The 22,289-nt window shown below is 46.9% G+C and overlaps 1 protein-coding gene across 1 annotated transcript in view; it reads right to left on the minus strand.

Moving 5' to 3' along the window:
* Positions 1 to 3,345: 3,345 nt before the first annotated feature.
* Positions 3,346 to 22,289, minus strand: part of DDB1 (damage specific DNA binding protein 1) — a 33,372-nt gene continuing 14,428 nt past the window's right edge. Inside the window, exons 11-27 of the mRNA XM_032153007.2 lie at positions 20,120 to 20,195; positions 19,913 to 20,021; positions 17,962 to 18,140; positions 17,701 to 17,864; positions 17,516 to 17,623; positions 17,153 to 17,360; positions 15,626 to 15,721; positions 15,421 to 15,532; positions 14,050 to 14,173; positions 13,549 to 13,713; positions 12,738 to 12,832; positions 7,746 to 7,916; positions 6,953 to 7,062; positions 6,489 to 6,658; positions 6,164 to 6,266; positions 4,705 to 4,828; positions 3,346 to 4,115 (exon numbers count right to left, since the gene is read on the minus strand). Coding sequence (XP_032008898.1) covers positions 4,032 to 4,115; positions 4,705 to 4,828; positions 6,164 to 6,266; positions 6,489 to 6,658; positions 6,953 to 7,062; positions 7,746 to 7,916; positions 12,738 to 12,832; positions 13,549 to 13,713; positions 14,050 to 14,173; positions 15,421 to 15,532; positions 15,626 to 15,721; positions 17,153 to 17,360; positions 17,516 to 17,623; positions 17,701 to 17,864; positions 17,962 to 18,140; positions 19,913 to 20,021; positions 20,120 to 20,195 — 2,198 coding nt within the window. The 3' untranslated portion in view covers positions 3,346 to 4,031. The remainder of the gene's footprint in view (positions 4,116 to 4,704; positions 4,829 to 6,163; positions 6,267 to 6,488; positions 6,659 to 6,952; positions 7,063 to 7,745; positions 7,917 to 12,737; positions 12,833 to 13,548; positions 13,714 to 14,049; positions 14,174 to 15,420; positions 15,533 to 15,625; positions 15,722 to 17,152; positions 17,361 to 17,515; positions 17,624 to 17,700; positions 17,865 to 17,961; positions 18,141 to 19,912; positions 20,022 to 20,119; positions 20,196 to 22,289) is intronic.

Here is a 22,289-nt window from a genome sequence, read left to right on the forward strand (position 1 = left end):
TGCTTAACATCGGTGGCCACAAATGGACATTGCGTACCAGCGGTGGCCTGGACTCATGCCTCCTTCCTGCAGACACCATACTTTTACTAATGCACCCTAATATTACCTTTTTGGCAACCCCATGATGTTAATTATGACACAATGAGTTTGCAGTAAAGAAAAACCACAGGTGGCCGGGTGCGGGGGCTCACACCTGTAATCCCAGCACTTTGGGAAGCTGAGGTGGGCGGATCACCTGAGGTCAGGAGTTCCAGACTAGCCTAGCCAATATGGTGACACCCCATCTCTACTAAAAATACAAAAATTAGCTGGACGTGGTGGCGCGCCTGTAATCCCAGCTACTCAGGTTGAGGCAGGAGAATCACTTGAACTCAGGAGGGAGAGGTTGCAGTGAGCCAAGATTGCACCATTGCACTCCAGCCGGGGTGACAGAGCAAGACTCCGTCTCAAAAAAAAAAAAAAAAAAGAAAAAAAGCAGGCACTTTTTGTTGTGCTTTTATGTTATTTAAACACAAACTGCCAAGCGGTCTCCCTACCTGAAACTGTGTGGCTACATTTTTTTTTTTTTTTTTTTTTTTGAGATGGAGTCTTGCTCTGTCGCCCAGGCTGGAATGTCGCACGATTTCAGCTCACTGCAACCTCCACCTCCCAGGTTCAAGCAATTCTCCTTCCTCAGCCTCCCGAGTAGCTGGGACTACAGGCGCACACCACCACACCCGGGTAATTTTTGTATTTTTAGTAGAGATGGGGTTTCACTATGTTGGCCAGGCTGGTCTTGAACTCCTGACCTCAAATGATCCACCTGCCTCAGCCTCCCAAAGTGCTGGGATTACAGGCGTTGAGCCACCGCACCCGGTTTGTGGCTACATTTTTGCAGACATTCACCTTGAGGCCGTATCTCACCTTGTTTGTTTTGGTCCATTTTCTTGTCAACATATTCTCAACAAGTAGGAGCCAAAATATTCTGTAACATAAGATGAATGCAACTTCCCTCATATCCATTCTGAGTCCCAAGGACCCTCGGAATCCTAAGGCATCTTTCTCTCTTGCCCCAGACATCTGAAGGTTACACTTTCCCCCTCCACTGCCCCTAAACCACCAATGTCAAATAGGGGTTTGACTTGAAAAGAGCTGTTCTAACAGCAAGGGCAAGTGAATGCAACAACTGCTCTTTTTTCCTGGCCCTAGGGGAGGTACCCAAATTTTCAACAGGCATACACGAAACAAGTGTCCACATGGCTGCCATATTTCATGCCATCTGCTTTCTCACACTCCAGCACACCTCAGCTACCTCTGTTATTAGCTACATTATGGAGCCCCACCCTCTCCACCTCACCCTGTAAAAACTCACTCTCTGGCAGAGTTTGCTCCACATTGGCCAATGAGCAGCTGGAATAGCTGAGACGCAACTTTGTGCTTGAAGAAAACCCACATCTACCCTAAAGAATTTAGGATACTTAGTACATAGTAAATTCCTGTTAGTGAATCTCCAAACAACATCCAAACTGCCCTTGGAATTTCTTTCATTTCCCCATAAAGTTTATGTGACCTTATGATATTCACCTTGCCCCTATCAACATTTGCCCCTTTAGTTTGGTTTTTGTTTTTCTTGTCTTTTTTGTTTGGCCCTGAGGCTTCTCAGTTTGGACACAGAGTCTCTAACTTACTATTGTTCAAGACTAGTTCGGGCATATCCCTTGATTGCAGTTCCTGTGTTTCTTCCCACTTCTGTGGCTTGTGGTTTCTCGGTAACAAAAGGGACCCTCCACCGAGAGTGGAGGATCCAAGTTGTTGTTGGCTGCAGAATGACAGCCTCTGGCTTGTGATCCCTCCAAATGGTCATGTGATGAGTCAGTGTTTCTATTATTCTCCCAAAGGTCCCTTCGTGCAGAGGCCTGGAGTGATGCTAGCTCATCAGCGCCTACATGGAATGGAGCTGTTCCAGTTGGCTACAGCCACGCTCCAAAGACAACCTTTCACCCCTAGAGAGGTGATTAATGGTTTTTAAGAGGGGATGTGGGAGTATGGCAGCAGAACATCAGTTTCCAAAGTTGGAGTTCAATCCCGAGTGAATATACCCAAGAGTATACGAAACAAAAAAAACAGCAAAACATAGCAAGGACTCCACAAGCTTCCAAATTCAAGACAAGTCATTGACAACTTTCTTCTCAATAGCAGGTCTCAGCAGCTGCAGGTCAGACCATGAAGTGCCCCAGAATGATCATCCCACCACATTCTTTCTGATTATGACACCTTATAGTCAGCGCTCCCATCTGGGATTAAACTTTTAAAATAATCACAATGTAGAGACTGTTGCTTGCCTGCCTCATTAAAGCTGGCCTCTGGCAGGGGGGCAGCCCTTTCAAATTCAAAACTATGACTTTTAGAATTCAAATCAGTGTTGGGTTTCCAGTTCAAACTGTGGTTTTTGAGAGGCTGATTATTTTTTGTTAAGACCCTTATCCCCCACCCCCAGAACTCTCAGAAGAGTAAGGGGAAAAAAGGTAATAAAACACAAGGAATTCCTTCAGGGAAGGAAACTTCCTCCAGAAGACCCTCAAACCAGAGATGCTTCTTTGCTCTTTTCCTTTTAAGCTAGAATCTCTTAAAACCACAATTTGAACTTGTAACCACAATTTTCCTGACACTGTATCAAAGGCTGGTCTTAAAGGAGCCACCAATATGCCTAGTATCAACCCTACTACACCGTGGGGACAGAGCAACCTTTCTTCCCACCGGATCACTGAGAGAAACGTGGGCCCAGACACTGGCCCACCGAGCTGAAAAGAAGACAGGCTTTGTTTGCCAGACAGAAGAGTGAATCCCATATGTGCCCTACTCCTGCTGTATTCTCAAACCAAAAGCACCAAAGGTTCACTTGATTAGATCAGAGGAAACAAAATGAGGGTCCAAAGGGCATGTGGCAACAAGCAGCGGGGAGGTATGTGAGGAGCTACTAGGTGGCCTGGGGGCTAGATGACTGGACACTGCACACAGAGCTGGCTATAAAACCAGGAAAGGCAGTCCAGGCAACCCCCAGGCCCAGCAGGTTACCGACAGAGGCAAGTAAGAATCAAATGGTGTCAAGGACAACCAAAAAGACCAGTGAATTTCTAAACCCATCATCCTTGGGATCCCATCAAACAATCACATGATCAAGAAGAGGTATAGATGTCTTCACTTTCACTATTTGAAAAGAGCTGTTCTAACACCAAGGGCAAGTGAATGCAACAACTGCCATAAAGGGAAGGATACTGCCTAAGTTCGCAGTAAATTAGGAATAGTTAACCTGGCCTGGGGTCCTGGATAGCTAGGCAGGGTGAATAAAAGCAAAAACAAATGTACCTTTCTTCTTAGATTCTACTTTATTTGGTAAAACTCAGAAACTAACAATTCACATCCTCCCACCTTCTTCTTTCCGAAGAAGGCAGTTTGCAGAGACAAAAGGGCTGTGGCGTGGGGATCATCCACCATCTCCAGGTTTTACACGCAGGCTGCCCATGGCTTGGCAGTCAGGCCTCTAGGCCCGATGCTCTCAGAGGCAATAGAAGAAAAGTAAAAGGAAGGTCTCACTTCACAGACAATGAAACCCTCCTAACCCTCTTCCCCACTACCCACAACTCCCTACACTGCCAATCTAAAGATAGAGGACAATGCATGAGTGTGAGATATATACACACACACACACAGACACACACACACACACACACAGCTTCCTTTCAGCCAAAGAACTGCAAAATCCCTCCCTGGAAGGAGGACAACTGGCAACACCAATCAAGGCTTGGTGGTCTAAGGTGATGGCTGGAATCATGTGAGACTGGTAAAAATCCAGGGAGAAAATGTTTCACCTTCAGCTCATTCCCGGGTCTCTATGAAGCCCGCCCCACTTCCACGTAGGGGAACTGTGGCTCTGGGGGCAGCTGGCTTAGGGAAAGGCCTCCCATGGCCAAGAAGACGATGGTGGAGAGGAGGGGGAGGGCAGCAGGGCAAAGCCTTTGGGGAGGGTCAGAAAAGGGGCCCCCTGCCCTTGGCTAATGGATCCGAGTTAGCTCCTCCACAACCTTGATGAGGTCGTCTGCAGTGGCCTCTCGCTTCATACCGCTGCCATCGTCATACTGCAATGAGAAGATGGGCAGGGCTGTGAGGACCAAGAGGGTGCTCTCCCACAGGTGGGGAAGGGAATGCCCCCAGTGAAGGAGGCACAAGACTCCACCATTGTCATGGCAGAGGAAGGACTCACCAGAAACCCACACCTCCCCCTGGGTGGCACAGGTCAGCAAGGACACCATCTGGTCTATTTCTCCCTCTTCAAGATTCTCCCTCTTCTGCTATCCCCAAGACACCATCTCCAGTGAGCAATATCCCAGACTCCAGAATTGTGGCCATTTCTCCTCCCTACGGGATCCTGACCCTGCCTCCCATCTTTGGGTCTTGCCAAAGATCCCAGATGTGTCTTCATTGCTCAAGGTCGGGGTTAACATGGGTAGAGTTACTAGCACGGCATCTGGTACCTAGTGGATACCCACGAGCCACAACTACAAACATCTCTTTTCCCTCAGACTCCACCTTCCATCTGGTAAGGATTACACAGAGGGCCCCTCACACGTTGGAATTGAGGAGGAGAGGTGCCCAGAGACAGTCTCCTGGCATGCCCCAACCTGCAGCGGACTTGTCTGGCCCAGGGCTAAACACCACACAGCTCACCTGTAGGTTTGCCACCACCTCCTGCATCTTGGGGCGGCTAATATCCAGGAAACTCTCAATCAAGTCACCGTCGATGAAACCTGTGGCTGGTTCTGTCTTCCGCTCGGTATGAAAGGATCTCCAGGTGGACGGGTGAGTTAAGGAACATGTGCTTATCAGGAAACACCCTCCTCAGTCATCCCCACCTTTGAATAAGATCACAATCTAAAGCAATCATCAGGATTAGAAAGGAAATGACATTTCCTTTCGCCTTGCTTTTATTCGGACATTTCTGGAATTGAAAAAAATGTAAAAATATGACCTAATCTAATTGGTTCTCAATTGGGGTAATCTTCAAAATAGTTTTTAAAAGTACAGATCAGAGTCTATTAATGTGAAGCCCGTATGTATATGGAAGTTCTTTAAAAGTGCTCTAGGCAAAGCTGATGCACAAGAACCACTTGTCTTAAGTCTAGCCTCAAAGCTCCATAGAGGGGTCAGTGTGGTGGTGGCTCATGCCTGTGAACCCAACACTTTGGGAGGTTGAGGCAGGGGGATCGTTTGAGTCCAGAAGTTCAAGACCAAACCTGGGCAACATCATGAACTCCTGTCTCTACAAAAAACAAATTTTTTTTTAATTAGCCAGGTGAGGTGGCACGTGCTTATAGTCCCAGCTATTCGGGAGGCTGAGATGGGAGAATCACTTGAGCCCAGGATGTCAAGGCTGCAGTGAGCCATGATCATGTCACTGTACTCTAGCCTGGACGAGAGAGCAAGAACCCACCTCCAATTGAAAAAAAAAAGAAGAAGAAGAAAACCAGCAGCTCTGTTGATGAACAAACTGAGACTCAGTGAGACAGGGCTGCCAAAAGTCTTGATAGTTAGCAAAAAAACAATAAATCAGCCCATCAGCCCTCCTTGGCTAGAGCGGGGCCAGAGTCACAGACAGGAGCTCCTCCCACCTCCAGCGGGGGCGGGGAGGGCCCTTTATATCTCCTGTACTAAATAAACTTTCAATAGCACTTGGATTCTGGGGATCCCAGGGTGGCAGATTCTTGAGCTTCAGTGTTTTCCGCTTCTTCACCTTTCCCTTAATTCTGGTAGTCTCTCTAGTCTCAGACACTGTTGCCCTCAACCAAATCCCTGAAAGGATGTGCTCCTGTGTTTTGATCTAAACTTATGTTTGGCCTGCTACACCAAGAGGGCCAGACGCAGACACATTTCAGGAATATAAATGTACATTTCCAAGATGGACCAGCAGAAGCTGGGTGATAAGTACCTTGGGAGTCAATATACTGTTCTCTCTATTGTGTATGTTTGAAATTTTCCACATGAAAAAGTCAAAAACAAAACAAAACAAAAAACCTGTTCTGTATAGGAACCTAATCAAGACATGTAGTAGCTTCCAGGTAACATGACTCCGTGTGTCACATATGCCGGGACGTGCCTCCCAGCAAGAGGATGGCTCTGGAAAGGATATAAGGAGTGCTCGATCTTCCCTACACTTTTGATGACTTTATTGAGTCGATTCTGCATGTCCAGCAGGAGATTGTACCAGCTCTCTGACAGTGAGGTCACCAGCCCTGAAGAAGTGAAGGAGGCAGTGAGCTGCAGAGAGCTGAACCCCACAGCATGTATCCTCTACGTAAAGGGCAGCCCAGGTGAGCAGCTCGGGGAGGGCTAATGTGCTGCAGCCTCCTCTAGTAAACGCCTAGGTCTTGTCCAGTTGCTCTCCCCAGTCCCTCAGAATGGTGGTATCAGGAAAGAGGCCTGTGTGGGGGTGTGTCCCACAGGGGTGACCTTACCTATCATGCCGTTGACCGTGCCGAAGAGCACCGAGCCTTGTGTGGGGGTGGAAGTCTCACCCAGGTTCTGCATTACCAGAGAGCCGTGGCAAAAGACATTGACAAACTCGCCCAGGTGGAAAAGACCAACCTCCTGGAGGTGCTGCCGCTCCTCGTCAGTGGTGGCAGCACTGAAAGGTGGTGAGAAAGTCACTTTCTGAACCTCCTGTTTCCACCACAGGCCCTGAGACAGGACCACGTGCAGTGGTCACGGTGCTCAATTTCCCTGGGGAGCTGACATACTCCACAGTAGGGGAGCCAGTCTAAAGAGATGGATTTCTGTCACCTTTTATTCTCTCACGAGGAAAGTTCTATCTCTGTAAAGAGGAGCACCTGAACCTGACACAGAACCCAATGCTTGCATCCACCAGAGACCCAGGAACTCCCAGCCCTCCCCACCACTCCCAGTGCTGGCCACTACTCACCTGTCCTTTTGACACACAAACAAGTTAAAGGCATTTTCAGCCCCCAGAAAATTGTCATCATCCAAGATTTCCACAGCACTCATCCAGTTGGGATTAAAGTCTCGAGCAATCTTAAAACAGACAAGGTGAAACGAGAAAGTATAATCAGCAGTTTGCACGGAATCCAGTTCTGGGACTTGTGTTTCCTTTATTCAGGAGCAAGGCCCCACCCTGCAGAAGATGTAGCACGGTGTTCAACAAGTGTCGCCCTAGAGGGATTCTCCCCGACCTCTCTGCCAACGCAGCCCATTTGGATGCCAACTGCCCAGAGATGGAGCCTAGTCAGAGTTGGAAGTCTCTAAAAATACTTAACCAGGGCCGGGCATGGTGGCTCATGCCTGTAATCCCAGCACTTTGGGAGGCCATGGAGGGCCAATCATGAGGTCAGGAGATCGAGACCATCCTGGCCAACAAGGTGAAACCCCGTCTCTACTAAAAATACAAAAAATTAGCCGGGCGTGTTGGCAGGTGCCTGTAGTTCCAGCTACTTGGGAGGCTGAGGCAGGAGAATGGCGTGAACTTGGGAGGCAGAGCTTGCAGTAAGCCAAGATCGCACCACTGCACTCCAGCCTGGGCGACAGAGCCAGACTCCATCTCAAAAAAAAAAAAACAAACTTAATCAATGTAGAATGTCTGCTCCAGGGAAAACATTTCTGCCCCTAATACTGGGCTGGATTATCCTTCCCCACCAGAGACACTTGCAGGGGCCGTGGCTCAAGCAAGAAGTCTGCTTGCATCCCTCCACCAGCATCACCTCTTCAAAGTTTCCTTCCATGGGCTTGTAGGCGAGCAGCAGCACTGAGCGCATAAGGTCACCCACCAGGATGAAGTCGCCCTTGGTCTTCAGGTAGAGGGCCATGATGTTGTTGTAGTGGTTGCACTCAGTGCGCAGCTCCTTCTCTGTTGTCCACTCATAGAGCCGCACCTGGGAAGGGCATTGTCTCTCTCAGCCAAAGGGGCCAGAGCTCTCTCAGAACGACTCCCCCCAACTCCTTGACCCTCCATCTGCAGCACTACTTCTCAAAGTGCAATGCGGGATGGGAAACGGTTTTATGAGGCACTGGGGTGAACATTTATTATTTCGCTATTATATATTTATGAAATATGAAAACACAATGAACACACCAAACCAGGAATACAAAACTTCCCAAGTTTTCCTTTACATAAAAAAATGAGTCCATGTAAAGGAAACAGTAATGTGGGTGGCCAGGCTTGGTGGCGCACACCTGTAATCCCAGCTACTCAGGAGGTTGAGGCACAAGAATTGCATGAACCCAGGAGGCAGAGGTTGCAGTGAGCCGAGATCATGCCACTGCATCCCAGCCTAGGCGACACAACAAGACTCTGTCTCAAAAAAAAAAAAAAAAAAAAAAGAAAGAAAGAAACTGTGCTTTTTTCTGTCTCCACTGCAGTGCTTCTTCAATTACAACCACATCTCCAAAAGAATGAAGTTGCTTTATCATCAGCAGACAAATGGAGAGATACTTGGCATGGCCCAGTGCTGAAGAAGACAGACTCAACCCATCTGAACTGACAAGGCTTCCCTGGCAGATCCTTCAGGATCCAGGTAATCCCCATGGCCTCTGCACATCTAGAAACTCCTGGGCAGAACATATTAATCAAATCACAATTTCTCAAGATTTGTCCAAAGAATCCTAGCTACACAGGAATATACTCCAAGAATCATTTGTAATAATTACAATGGTTGGCCGGGCGCGGTGGCTCACGCCTGTAATCCCAGCACTTTGGGAGGCCAAGGCAGGCGGATCACGAGGTCAGGAGATCGAGACCATCCTGGCCAACATGGTGAAACCCCATCTCTACTAAAAATACAAAAATTAGCTGGGCATTGTGACGCATGCCTGTAATCCCAGCTACTCGGGAGGCTGAGACAGGAGAATCGCTCGAACCAGGGAGTCGGGGGTTGCAGCGAGCCAAGATTGCGCCATTGCACTCCAGCCTGGCGACAGAGCGAGACTCCATGTCATAAATAAATACATACATACATACTATGGTTACCACACCTCTATCACAGAGTAAAAGGTACCTCCAGAGTGCCCCATCTTCAGGTAAGCCCACCTTGCTGGGCCTCCACACCTCCAACAGAGAGAGTGAAGAGGGGGGCCTCAGAGCTCCACATGTTCCTGCCAACACCTGCCACCACTCTCTCTCCACGCTCTCAACCTCCCCATCGCCTTGGAGACAGTCAAGACCAAGGCCAGAAACCACCAGAAGCCCAAGACTCCCATTCTCTTCCCAAAAGGCTGTAGACTTCCACTGTCCAATATGGTAGTCACTAGCCACACATGGCTATGAAACACTTGAAATGTGCCTAGTCCATGTTGAGATGTGTTCTGACTGTAAAATACACACCAGATTTTGAATTATTAGTATGAAAAACTGTAAAATATCTTAATAAGTGTTTTTATACTGATTACATGTGGAAATGCTAATATTTGAGATATTGGGTTAAATAAAATACCTTATTCATTTCACCTGCTTCTTTTTGCATTTGTTAATGTGGCTACTAGAAAATTCAGAATGACATCCATCGCTCATATAATTATTTCTATTGGCCAGCAACAGAATAGATATGTCCTCACCTGACCTCAAATGCCACCCTCCACCCTCCTGATCCCTGTGCCCACTCACTGCACCCTCTGGAACACAGTCATTAATCACCGACAGCCTCTTCTCTGGGCAAACCCCTCACCTCATTCTAACTGATATCCATGGTTCTTTCCTAAGGGCCTTGTGGCCCTCTTGTCTGTTTTCTCTTCCACTGTCCCTCATAGCACTGGAACAGGAGGTAGCACAGGAGGAGCCCACGCTCCTCGTCTGCTCTTTCAGACTTGTCACTCCCTCCCCTGAAACACCACAGTTTTAAGGCTCACACCACCAGACCACACAACCACCATCACCCACTAAAGCAGTCACCTGAATCCCCACCTCACCCATCACTCTCTCCCACACAACCTCCTATAAGTCTTGATGACTGTAATATTCACAAAGAAGGTCCTTCTAATACCCTCACCTCTTAGCTTTTCTGACCCCTTCTTTCCCACTTACTTTGTCCATTCTTATGACCACCTCTTAAAGCCTGGCATTACAAGTAACTGCACTCTTCCTGAATCTTGTGTCCTCCACTCTGCCTCTTCTCAGATGCTCATAGTCCACCACCATAATCACATAATAACTGTCTTGCAGATTCCAATGCCCTGACCCCTCTCCCCTTTCTCATGCTCACCCAACAAAACTTGACTTGGATTAAATTTTCATCTTCCACTACAGGTAAGGAAAACCAACCAACAGGATGACTGTTCTTTCAAATTCAAGACTACTAACTGAAAGGGGGTTCCTAAACCTCTCAGGAATCACGCATTTTCCTACTCCACTCACTCTTCTGGTCCTAAAACAATGAATTAATCCCTTTTCCACTCTACTCAAATTGCCAATACCTCCTTCCCATCTTCTCTCTCAGCAATTTCAGAGAACAGAGACACAGCCAAAAGGGCATTTCCATGAACTTCCACGTCTGTTCCCTTCTCTGTCACTGGGTTTGAGATCCCACCTCCTTTTGCCTGGCCAAGAATAATGGCTCTCTTTCTAACATCAGTCCCATCAGCATAGAAAACATGCAGCAGTGTTTCCCAGCTTGAAAAACTAAAAACAGAAAATTCTTATCCTGAAATTTCACTGTCCACATCACTCTCTCCTTTACTGCAAAACTCCTTGAGGGGTTTTCTGTGCCAGCTTCCTTTCCTCCTACTCTCCGTTGAGCCGACTGCAATCAGGTTTCTAGCCCCACCACTCAACCAAGAGCTCTGATCAAGTTTACCACTGACTTCCATGTTACTAACCTTTATGTTACCTGACCTGCCGGCAACACTGCAATTTACCAATTCCCTCCTGCTTCAAATACTTTTTCTTTTTTTTTTTTTTTGAGACGGAGTCTCGCTCTGTCACCCAGGCTGGAGTGCGGTGGCGCGATCTCGGCTCACTGCAAGCTCCACCTCCCGGGTTCACGCCATTCTCCTGCCTCAGCCTCTCCGAGTAGCTGGGACTACAGGCGCCCGCCACCACGCCCGGCTAATTTTTTGTATTTTTAGTAGAGATGGGGTTTCACCGTGGTCTCGATCTCCTGACCTCGTGATCCGCCCGCCTCGGCCTCCCAAAGTGCTGGGATTACAAGTGTGAGCCACCGCGCCCGGCCTCAAATACTTTTTCTCCATGGCTTCCAGAACACTATTATCTCAGTTCTCCTTCTACTTCACAAGTCATCCTTTGTTTGGCTGGATCTTCACCCTATCTTTGAAATGCTGGACAGCTCCAGGGCTATCTTCAGATCCTGTCTCTATGGGCTCTCAGCAGATGTGTGGTCTTAGGTGATATCATCCAGACTTTTAGCTTTAACTGCCATGCTAGTATCTCCAGTGTACCTTTTCCCTGGATTCCATACCTCTCTCATTGTTACCTAGTGAACATCTCCACTTAGATAACCACTGAAACTGAGTATATCCAGAACCTCTGGTTTCCACTCCAAACCTGCTGCACTATCTTTCCCATCAGTAAATGGCAAAGCCAAAACCCCTGACCCTTTATTCCTCTGCCTCTCACACCTCATCTTCAATCTATCACCAAAGTCCTTCAATCCTACCCTCATAATACAAGCAGAATGTGACTACTCTTCTTCCTCTCCTCCATCACCGCCTAGTCCCAGCAACCACCGACTGCATCCAGATTACTACAAGACCCTCCCCTAACTGACCTCTTCTACCGCTGCTTCTACCCCTGCTCCCCTACAGCCTTTCCAGAGAAGCAACATGAACTTTTAAAAATACAAGTTCAATCATGTTCAAACCCTTCGGAGGTTGCCATCACACTCTGAATAAAACCCTGACATGGCCTACCAGGCTCTGCACGTTCTGGCCCCTGGCTGTCCATTGGACTCATCTCTCACCAGAGCATCAGCTCAGTCCCCGCAGACACCAGGCCCGCCCACTCTCACCTATGACCTACCACCCCTTGCACTTGTCTTCCCCAAGCACAGGCAGGGTTCTTACCTCCCTTCATTTCGGAATCTGCTCAAATGCCACTGTGTATCCACGAGACCCTCCTGACCATGTGATATGAAACACCGAACCCCACTTCCCACATTCATCCTGGCATTCCTCCAGTCCTGCGTCCCTTTTACTTCTCACCATTTCACGTACTATATACTTTATTTGCTCATAAACTCCAAAAGGGCAGCTCATTGTCCATTTTGTTTGCTGCTATCTCCCTACTCCAAAACATCAAGTTGTCCATTTTCAGTATACAAAGTTTTTGTCAACTATACCTCAATAAAGATGGAAAAAAACTTTTTAGCAAGGGAGGAGGTAGGGTCATGGCAGAAGCAGTGGAATATTTCAAAGGACTAGCTTTCAGGAATGCACTCAGGATATTCTGATTTGGCTCATTTTCTTTTGGCATGGAACACCCTACGTGCAGGGACCATAGGTCTCACTCGTTTCTCAAGTCCCACAGCACTCAGGATCTGAAACACATGGGGGTTCACGTAACCTAGTCCAATGCCTGGTTCAACCTCAGTTTCCCAGATTCTCAACTCAGAGCTCTATCCTCCACATCCACTACTTTGTTCTCCTTCAAATCTGACACACATGCGGCCCCAGACAACCTAAGAGAGACACATTCTGCAGACAATGATGGGCAGCCTAGAGTAAGTACCAAGTGGTCCAGGCCTCACCGTGCTATTGATGCTGGCTAACAGCTTCCCGTTAAATTCCACCATAGAGTACACGGCCCCTTTCACTTCCTTTTCAGCCACAGTCTGTAGTTTTCCTGGGGGCAGAAAAAATATGTTTGAGTCTCTTTCTATGAGCCCATACTTTACCTCATCAAAAGAATCCTCTGGTTGCCCCCGTGGTACTAATTCTTGCCCCCCAAAACCACTCATCGAAAAAAACAACACAGACTCAGTATCTACTGGAGTTAACAACCACCTAAAGTATGAGCCCCACGATAATGTGCAGAGAAATCCAGTTGGTATCTAGGATCTGCCCCCGCCCTGAAACTCTAGATCTCTCTCTCAAGATGGAAACCAAATCCCATTTCAGCTATCTGATCTGAGATTTCCAGGCTGATAGTCTTTAGAGCCATCTTGGGTGGGCGTAACGAGAAAAGATATTAAAAGATAAACACAGTGCTGAAGCTGGAAAGAGCACCTAAATGCCCGAGCAACCAAGTGGAAAACAAACCTAGGATTCTGAATTTTTATACCTGTTGTCACTAGATTCCCTTACTCATCGTTCACTTCTCCCACCCCTCCTTTTGTTCTTTTGGCCTTTCAAAGAGTAGCAAAGAAAGAAATGTAAGCTAAATTTTACTGCGTACTGTTCACATGCTCCAAAATTCAATCAAATAAAGAAGAGAATAGCTCTTTAGAGCAATGAACCCAACTTCTACTGCTTAACTGAGGCTCTCTGAAACCTCACAATGGCCTGCTGACTTTCTCAGCATTTCACATCCCTCAGAAACTGGAGACTGCGCCCACTTACCATCCGAATACTGAAAGACCACAATGCGACCCTGCTTGGGCTCTGCCTCTTCAGGATACACCATTGCTGTGCCCACAATGAAGTAAGTGTTGGGGTCTTTGCCCAGCTTGCAGGAAACCAGACTGAGGGCATATTCATTCTGCAGAAACTGGTGGGCATGAAGCACTAGAGAGTAGAGAGATGACTACGTGACGAAAGGTTACCCATATCTGCACGCACACATAACCCCGTATTTCTGTGAGGCCTGCGGCTTAGGCAGTGACAAAACGTGTACCACCTGCTGTTCCTGTCTCATCAGATTATCCATCCTCCACCAGCCTAAGCTAAGGAGAGGATACCCAGCCCTCCAAACTCACTGCCATCTCACAGAGTTCCCACCCCTCCTTACTGCTCCTCCTAGGATAGTCTGCCACATCTGTCAGGCTTTGTAGATACCAGAGCCCAGAACAGCCTGGATTAGGAACGGCATAGATAAAAATTATCAAAAGAGCTCATGTGCACCTTCAAAGGTGTGTTGGTCAATGATAAGTAGGTTGTGCACCTCCACCTCTTCTCCAAAGGAGGTCTCATGAGGAGCAGTGCTGCTGGAGAACAGCTTGCTGGAGCTGACACTGCTGGACAGAGCCTGCAAACAGAGAGAATGCACATCATCCTTCTCAAACACAGAAGAGGTGCTGAGACATCATTGTGAAGGGACCCGTCAGATCGGGACACAAAGGCTGCAGCTAGCCAAGATCTCTGATGGCTGGCAGCTCAAGGAGCCTGAGGAGAGTGTTTCAGAGGAGGCATGTAGTTGAAACATCAATCCAAAACAGTAAAAATCTAAGGGTCATTAAAGACAAAACAGTGATGCTGCAAGTCAATCAAGCACAGCTAAAAAGGAACTCAGGTGACCTAATTAAGGGACAGACTCCACTACCCTCAATGGGAAGAGGAGGGGGGCACTTCAAATAAAAACAGAAGCCACGAAGACTTCAACTCTTACTACGGAGGGAGGTCCTATCGCAGATGTGTGGAAACATGAAAGGCAGAGAATACATGGAAGAAAATGACCAGCTGATATCTCCACTGAGCCTAGTATGTGTAGCTCCAGACTGTTACCTGCCTCATTCTGCAGATAAGAAAACTGAAGTTTAGGCTTTCCCAAGGTCACACAGCTAGCAATAAACTTGGAAGCCAGACCAGGCACAGTGGCTCACACTTGTAATTCCAGCACTTTGGGAGGCCGAGGCAGGCGGATCACAAGGTCAAGAGTTTGAGACCAGGCTGGCCAACACAGTGAAACACCATCTCTACTAAAAATACAAAAATTAGCTGGGCATGGTGGCACACACCTGTAATCTCAGCTACTCAGGAGGCTGGGGCAGGAGAATCTCTTGAACCTGGGAGGTAAAGGTTGCAGTGAGTCGAGATCGTGCCACTGCACTCCAGCCTGGGCGACAGGGTGAGACCCCGTCTCAGAAAAATAAAATAAAATAAACCCAGTATGCACTTTTGAAAAGATGGTTTCTGTCTTAAAAAAAAAAAAAAAAAAAAACCTGGAAGCCCGTTCTGTCGGACTCCAAACCCCATGCTCCTCCTCTATTCGACCACTCTGCCCTACAAAGGACCCAAACTGATGGTGACAGAAAAGGAATTATTCATGCTGCAAGGCCACCAAGTAGGAACTGTTTTTTATAAATAAATTTTTATAGAAGCCAGCTATGCTACCTGTTGTCTACAGCTGCTTTCAGGCTACGATGGCAAAGTTGAACAGTTAGTGGTAACTGAGACCACACTGCCTGCAAAGCCGAAAGCCTTCACTACCTGGCCTGTACAGAAAGTTTGCTAGCCCCTGCTCTAAGGTCATCTTTCTTTGTCCATTGCCCTTACCTGGGTGCTGGCGCTGGGCCTCAAGGCTGTTGTGCCCCCACTCGTGTCTTGGACTTCAATGCGGCTGGAGAGGACCCCGAAACACTGGGACACTTCCTGGTAACAGATCTTCCTGCAGAACAAGTACAGAACAACAGTGTCACTTAGAAAGTCAGAAGCACCCTACACCAACCCCCACATCTCACTCTCCCAGCCTGGGCCTCACCTTGGAGACTCATAGAGGGGAACTGTGCGAATGTGCAGCTTCTGGATCTCATCGATGGTGCCAATGGTGAGGGTGCTATTGTTGGCCAGTGCCAGGCTGGAAAGAAGGGTCTGGGTTTAGACTGAGGAGACTCAAGGAAGGCAAAGATTCTATGAGGCAACTCCACAGAGGAAGAAAAACAAGGCAGGATTACACCAACTTTGACTCCATGCTAAATATCACCTGGAGAGACAGACAATTCTGATTCCTGGTCCCATCCACAAGATACTCTTATTTCATTGGTCTGGGTGAGCCTAGGCTGAGATTTTTAACAGCTTTCCATCTAATGATAATGTGCAGCCAGTCAAAAAAAATCACCGCTCCAGGAATGTGACTTTCAAATTACTGCCTGTGTCAGAGTCGGCTGGAGGGCTTGTCAAAACAGTCTGCTGGGCCCCCTCCCAGAGTTTCTGATTCTGTGAGTCAGGGTGGGGCCTGAGCATCTGCATTTCTTCCTTTTCTTTTCTTTCCTCTCTTTTTTTTTTTTTTTTTTTGAGACAGAGTCTCAGCTCTGTTATCCAGGCTGGAGTGCAGCAGTGAAATCTAAGCTCACTGCAACCTCCACCTCTCAGTTTTTTTTTTTTTTGAGACAGAGTTTTGTTCTTGTCACCAGGCTGGAGCGCAATGGTGGGATCTCGGCTCACTGAAAACTCTGCATCCTGGGTTCAAGCGATTCTCCTGCCTCAGCCTCCTGAGTAGCTGGGATTACAGGTGCCTGCCACCACACCCGGCTAACTTTTGTTATTTTTAGTAGAGATGGGGTTTCGCCATGTTGGCCAGACTGGTCTCGAGTTCCTGACCTCCGGTGATCCAGCCACCTCAGCCTCCCAAAGAGCTGGGATTACAGGCATGAGCCACTGCACCCAGCAACCTTCCAATTTCAAGGGAATCTCCTGCCTCAGCCTCCCAAGTAGCTGGGATTACAGGCACACACCACCATACCTGGCTAATTTTTGTATTTTTAGTAGAGACAAGGTTTCACCATGTTGGCCAGGCTGGTCTCAAACTCCTGACTTCAAATGATCCTCCTGCCTCAGCCTCCCAAAGTGCCGGGATTAAAGGCGTGAGCCACCATGCCCAGCCAGAGAACCTGCATTTCTAACAAGTTCCCAAGTAGTGCTGTAGCTGCTGGTTGGGGACACCTTTGAGAACTCCTGCTCTAGAGGGACACAAAATGATCTCTAAATTAGGGGTTATGAAACAATCATCTGAATCACCTGATAAGTTTTCTGAAAATACAGATTCCAGAGCTCAACCTCAGACCCACTGAATCAGACTTTGAGGAGGATTCCAAAAATCCTGTAGTTTTAAAATACTTCCCAGGTGTTTCTACTGGGTAGCCAGTTTTGAGAACCTCTGCACTATACTTCCCATCTCAGTTACTAATGATTTTGACACTGGAAAAAGGCTTTGAGGTTAAGGGTTTGAGGAAAACATCACGACCCCCTCAATCAATAGCTCTCATTAAATAAGGAAAAAGAGACTCACCTATCAGGATAGCCATCTGAATTGAGGGGACACATGTAGTTCACTTCCTTGAGGTTGACATTTGAGAAGACCAATTTGTGGTTGCTGCTATAGATGACAGTGGGGCGGTCAGAACAAGCAAAGACGTTGGTGGTAGAAAGAGAACGAAAAGTCCTCAATACGGTGGGCTGGGTGCCTAAAGTCACCTTCTTACGGTCGCTCAACAGACCTATAGAGAGAATGACATCAGGAGAAAGGAAGAAAGAAAACAGGACAAACAGCTGGCCTGTGAAAGTTCAAAAGCAGAACCCTGGGACTAAGAATTCTGTGTAATTCTAATACTCTATTTTTGAAAGAATCCCTCACTCAAAATACTACTCTCACCTGTCTCAATGTTGAGCCCAAAGTAGAAAAGCGCTCCATCTCCCAAGGCACAAAGGAGGTAATGGCTACTCTCAAAGGTGGTCATCAGGATGGAGCGAGGAATAATCTCTGTGAGAAAGGGGGACATTATGTTCTTCTTCCACATTTTGACTCTGTCCCAACCCAGGTCACTAAATGACACATACCTCCCCCCAGCATCTCCTTGTGCAGTAGTTCAAAAGAGGGCAACTTCAAGATACGAGCCGAGATGTCCGTCCAGAGGCCAATGGCACAAAGAGGGGACAGTCCATTGCTGTCTCCTAATGGGGTGATGTCCAAGCAAGCCACTTCATGTTCCATCTCTGTGTGGCTGAACAAAGAAGAATATGGCAGAGGAAGGAATCCAAGGATCAAAGAAGTCCTAGAGAAAAGAGGAGGAAAGCAAGCAGACAGAAAAACACACACACCTGATCTGCCGGAGCTCCTGAGGATGGATCTGCAGATAGTAGAGGGCCCTGCCCACAGCCACCACCACCTGGCTGCTGTTGCAGGAGGCCACACTGATGTTCTTGGCCTGAGGCTCCTTCCATTCACTGACCAGAGCTTTGGGTTCTTGAGAGACCAACCTCACCGATGCTGAAGTGATCTAGATAAAGAGCAGATGAACAAATGTCTCCAAGCATCTGCCAGGGGCCACACAGGAGTGGAAAGGTGGTAAATGCAGCCCTAATAGAGCCCTACGAATAAGCTACATGAGGCTTCTATTTCTTATTCCCCAAAGTCCTGCTAATGATTACAATAGATGTCATTTTTGCATGAATGCCTGAAGAAGGCCAGCTTAAAAGTAGTTTACAGCTTACAAACCTACAGCTGGTGGGGAAAAGGCCTATTTCATTCTAATTGAGGCTTACTTGGGTAATACGAACTGCATCCTGTGGGAAGGTATGAATAGAGTAAGACCCTGTGACCACCAGGTTTTGGCTTTTTTTTGAGACAGAGGCTCTCTCTGTTGCCCAGGCTGGAGTGCAGCAGCGCAATCTCAGCTTACCACAACCTCCGCCTCCCGGGTTCAAGCCATTCTCCTGCCTCAGCCTCCCAAGTAGTGCGATTACAGGCGCATGCCACCACGCCTGGCTAACTTTTGTATTTTGAGTAGAGACGGGGTTTCACCATGTTGGCCAGGCTGATCTTGAACTCCTGACCTCATGAACCACCCGCCTCGGCCTCCCAAAGTGCTGGGATTACAGGCGTGAGCCACCATGCCTGGCTGTGACCACCAGTCTTAGCAGTTTTTCTCAATCCCCAAATCAGACCTCTAAAATATCTAAGTTCTTTACTGTGTATGAGCCATTTAAATTATTTAAAGTTCCTTAGTAAAGATTACAAAATTGTATAGAAATATATTGTATAAATTTATCACTGAAATAAAACAGGAAGTAGGTTGGTGACACTTATCTATTCATTCATCTTACCTAGCGTAATTGAGTTTATATATAAGGATGAAAGCTCTTTAATAATAGATAGGTGAGCTGGTGCCAGTCTTCAGGCCAATAGTTAGATAACACTGACAAAGCAATGACTCAGTATCTGGGCACGTCCCACACTTGGTCTGCAAACCGACAGAACCTTCCCTCCGGTTTTACCAATCTACCACTGCCAGGTGGCTAAAAGGAAAACCAGGTGGATAAAAAGACAGAGACAGTTCATTAATCCTTAGGCACTCCAGTGCCCTACCCACCAAAGGCAAGACGGACTCTGGCCACAGACTGAAGAACAGCTCAGAAGGTAAGGAGAGAGTGCAAAAAGCTGAAGGATGTCAGGGTCACTCCAAACTTCAAAAAATTGCTGAGGGGTGGAAGGGTGTCAGAAATGAGGCTCTCGTGGATAACAAATGCCAGAAGGCTATCTGCCCCCGTATTGCAGATAGATTGAAAGTAAGGATCAGAATAGCGTAGGCTTCGATTATAATTAATAGGTGGAAAGGGCTGCCAAGAGTCATATCGGATGGTAGCATCATGATTTTTTCTTTTTTTGTGCATTTTGATATTTTCCAGTTTTATAAATAAGGATGTATCACTACTTTAACAAAGGGAAAAAAATTGAGTGTCTCGGAATATATAATTAGTGCTAAAACAGGATCCAAAACTGTATTTTTATGTTTATATAATGATCCGAGTCTATAAAAGAAAATGTAAATACACAGACATTTGCAGAAGAAAAATAAAGCTAAAAGGAGCAACTCTAAGGTTAAGAGCTGTGATGTCTGAGTAGTGGATTATCTATAATTTTTTCCCCTGGAATTTTTACATTATTTTTGGAGCCATAAAAATCGGTCGTTTTAAAATCCAGTGGTGCTCTGTACTGCACTCTAGGTCAATTCAAGTACATGGTAACACCTGCCCCTTTCTCAGTTATCACCTGGATAAGCTGCTGATGAGCCACGTTGCCACAGAAGAAAGTCTGCTGATCATCCACGAAACCCATCAGTTCGGTTTCTTCTACCTCCTCTCCATTTAACATGAGAACTCTGCAGCAGAATGGAGGGCCTGCGTCAGCCTGGGACCAGCTTCCCCACCTCACAACCTTCTCACCAGCACCTACAGCTGGCACCAGACCCATCCTTACCTTGTCTGGCCCACAAAAGACAGCACCAAAGTGTCATCAGTCTCACGATTAGGGTCAGACCGCAGTGGCCATAATCCTGGAACAAGGAACAAGGATTCAGATACATAGGACAGACCAACACTTAGCATGCATATCTACGGACAGGGCAGGCCAGGGGCAGTGGCTCATGCCTGTAATCTCAACACTTGGAAAGGCAGAGGCAGGAGGACTGCTTGGGACCAGTTCTAGACCAGCCTGGGCAAAATGGAGAGACCTTGTCCCTGCTAAAAATACAAAAGAACTTGCTAGGTGTGGTGGCACAAAACTATAGTCCCAGCTACATGGCAGGCTGAGGTGGGGGGGATTGCTTAAGATTAGGAGAAAGAGGCTACAGTTATGATCATGTCATTGCACTCCAGCCTGGGTGACACAGCAAGATCCTGTCTCAAAAAAAAAAAAAAAAAAAAAAGGATATACATGTGGACAGGGCAGCCTGACACTACTGGAAGGGCTGGAACTTGGAGTCCTGAGCTGGAACCCCCTCTCTGCTCCCTCTTGGTTTTAAGGCTCTAAAAAGTTAGATAGTTTTTTGTTTGTTTTTTTTTTGAGACGGAGTCTCGCTCTGTCACCAAGTTGGAGTGCAGTGGCCCGATCTCAGCTCACTGCAAGCTCCGCCTCCCGGGTTCACACCATTCTCCTGCCTCAGCCTCCCGAGTAGCTGGGAAGGCAGGTGCCCACCACCACACCTGGCTAATTTTTTGTATTTTTAGTAGAGACGGGGTTTCACCGTGTTAGCCAGGATGGTCTCCATCTCCTGACCTTGTGATCTGCCCACCTCGGCCTCCCAAAGTGCTGGGATTACAGGCGTGAGCCACCATGCCTGGCCAAAAGTTAGATAGTTTTAAAGCTGTTTTGAGCCTATTTTAAATTTGGGATTGGATTATATACATTTCCATGACCCAAAGTCTAAATTTACTTATTTATTTATTTATTTATTTTTTTTTTGAGACGGAGTCTTGCTCTGTCACCCAGGCTGGGGTGCAGTGGCATGATCTCCGCTCACTACAACCCCACCTCCCAGGTTCAAGCGATTCTCCTGCCTCAGCCTCCTAAGTAGCTGGGACTACAGGTGCACGTCACCATGCCCAGCTAATTTTTTCTATTTTTAGTAGAGACAGGGTTTCACCGTGTTAGCCAGGATGGTCTCAATGTCCTGACCTCATGATCTGCCCACTCGGTCTCCCAAAGTACTGGGATTACAGGCGTGAGCCACTGCCCAGCCTAAATTTATTTTTTAAAAGTACACTGAAAAGTCTCATTCCCATACCTCCCTCCAACCCATCCCCCAAACAAGTAATCAATAAAGGCATCTTGTTTAGCCTTCTGGTAAAGAGATGGGGTGTGGGGGGATCTTGCTATGTTGCTCCAGTCTGGCCTCAATCTCCTGGGCTCAAGTGATCCTCCCACCTCAGCCTCCTGAACAGTAAGGACTATAGGCCCACGACACAACACTAAGCTTAATTTTTTTTAATTTAAGGAAATAGAGTATTACAAATACAAATATAAAATAGTCTATCACGCACTATTTGGCACTTTGTTCTTTCGTTGAACAATATATGCTTAAAGTCCTTACCTGAACACAGTATTTAATTGTGTAAATCATTTATCCATACAATTATTATTAAATTATGTAGATTAACAAATCCCTTCTCATTACATTTATTCAGTATTTTGCCATAATAACATACAATGCCACAAAAAATAAGCTTGTATTTTTATGTCACTTTATACATATGAAGGTCAGGTAGAGGCTCAGAACTGGGACTAAGTAAATTGCTAAACGCTGTCTTTGATATTGCCCAATTCCCCTCTACAGAGGATGCACAAGCATGTTTATTTTCTCACAGCCTGACCAACATAATGTGTGGTCAAACTTCTGGATTTTGGTCAACTAGTAGAGTACTGCTGTTTGGTGTTAATGTGCATTTCTCAGGACTGTTGCCTGTCCATTCATGTCCTTTGCTAGTTCGGGGACAGAAAATTTAGTGATCTTTCTATAAATGTGTTATAAATTAGGAAGACTGGGCCTTTTGTCTATAAGATGAACTACACAATATTTTTATCCGGTTTGTCATTTCTTCTGACTTAGCTAATAGTGTTTTGTTTTGCTTTTACTATGAAGTGTTTTATT

The sequence above is a fragment of the Hylobates moloch genome, unplaced genomic scaffold (assembly GCF_009828535.3).
Source record: "Hylobates moloch isolate HMO894 unplaced genomic scaffold, HMol_V3 SCAFFOLD_5, whole genome shotgun sequence".
NCBI classification, from domain to species: Eukaryota; Metazoa; Chordata; class Mammalia; order Primates; family Hylobatidae; genus Hylobates; species Hylobates moloch.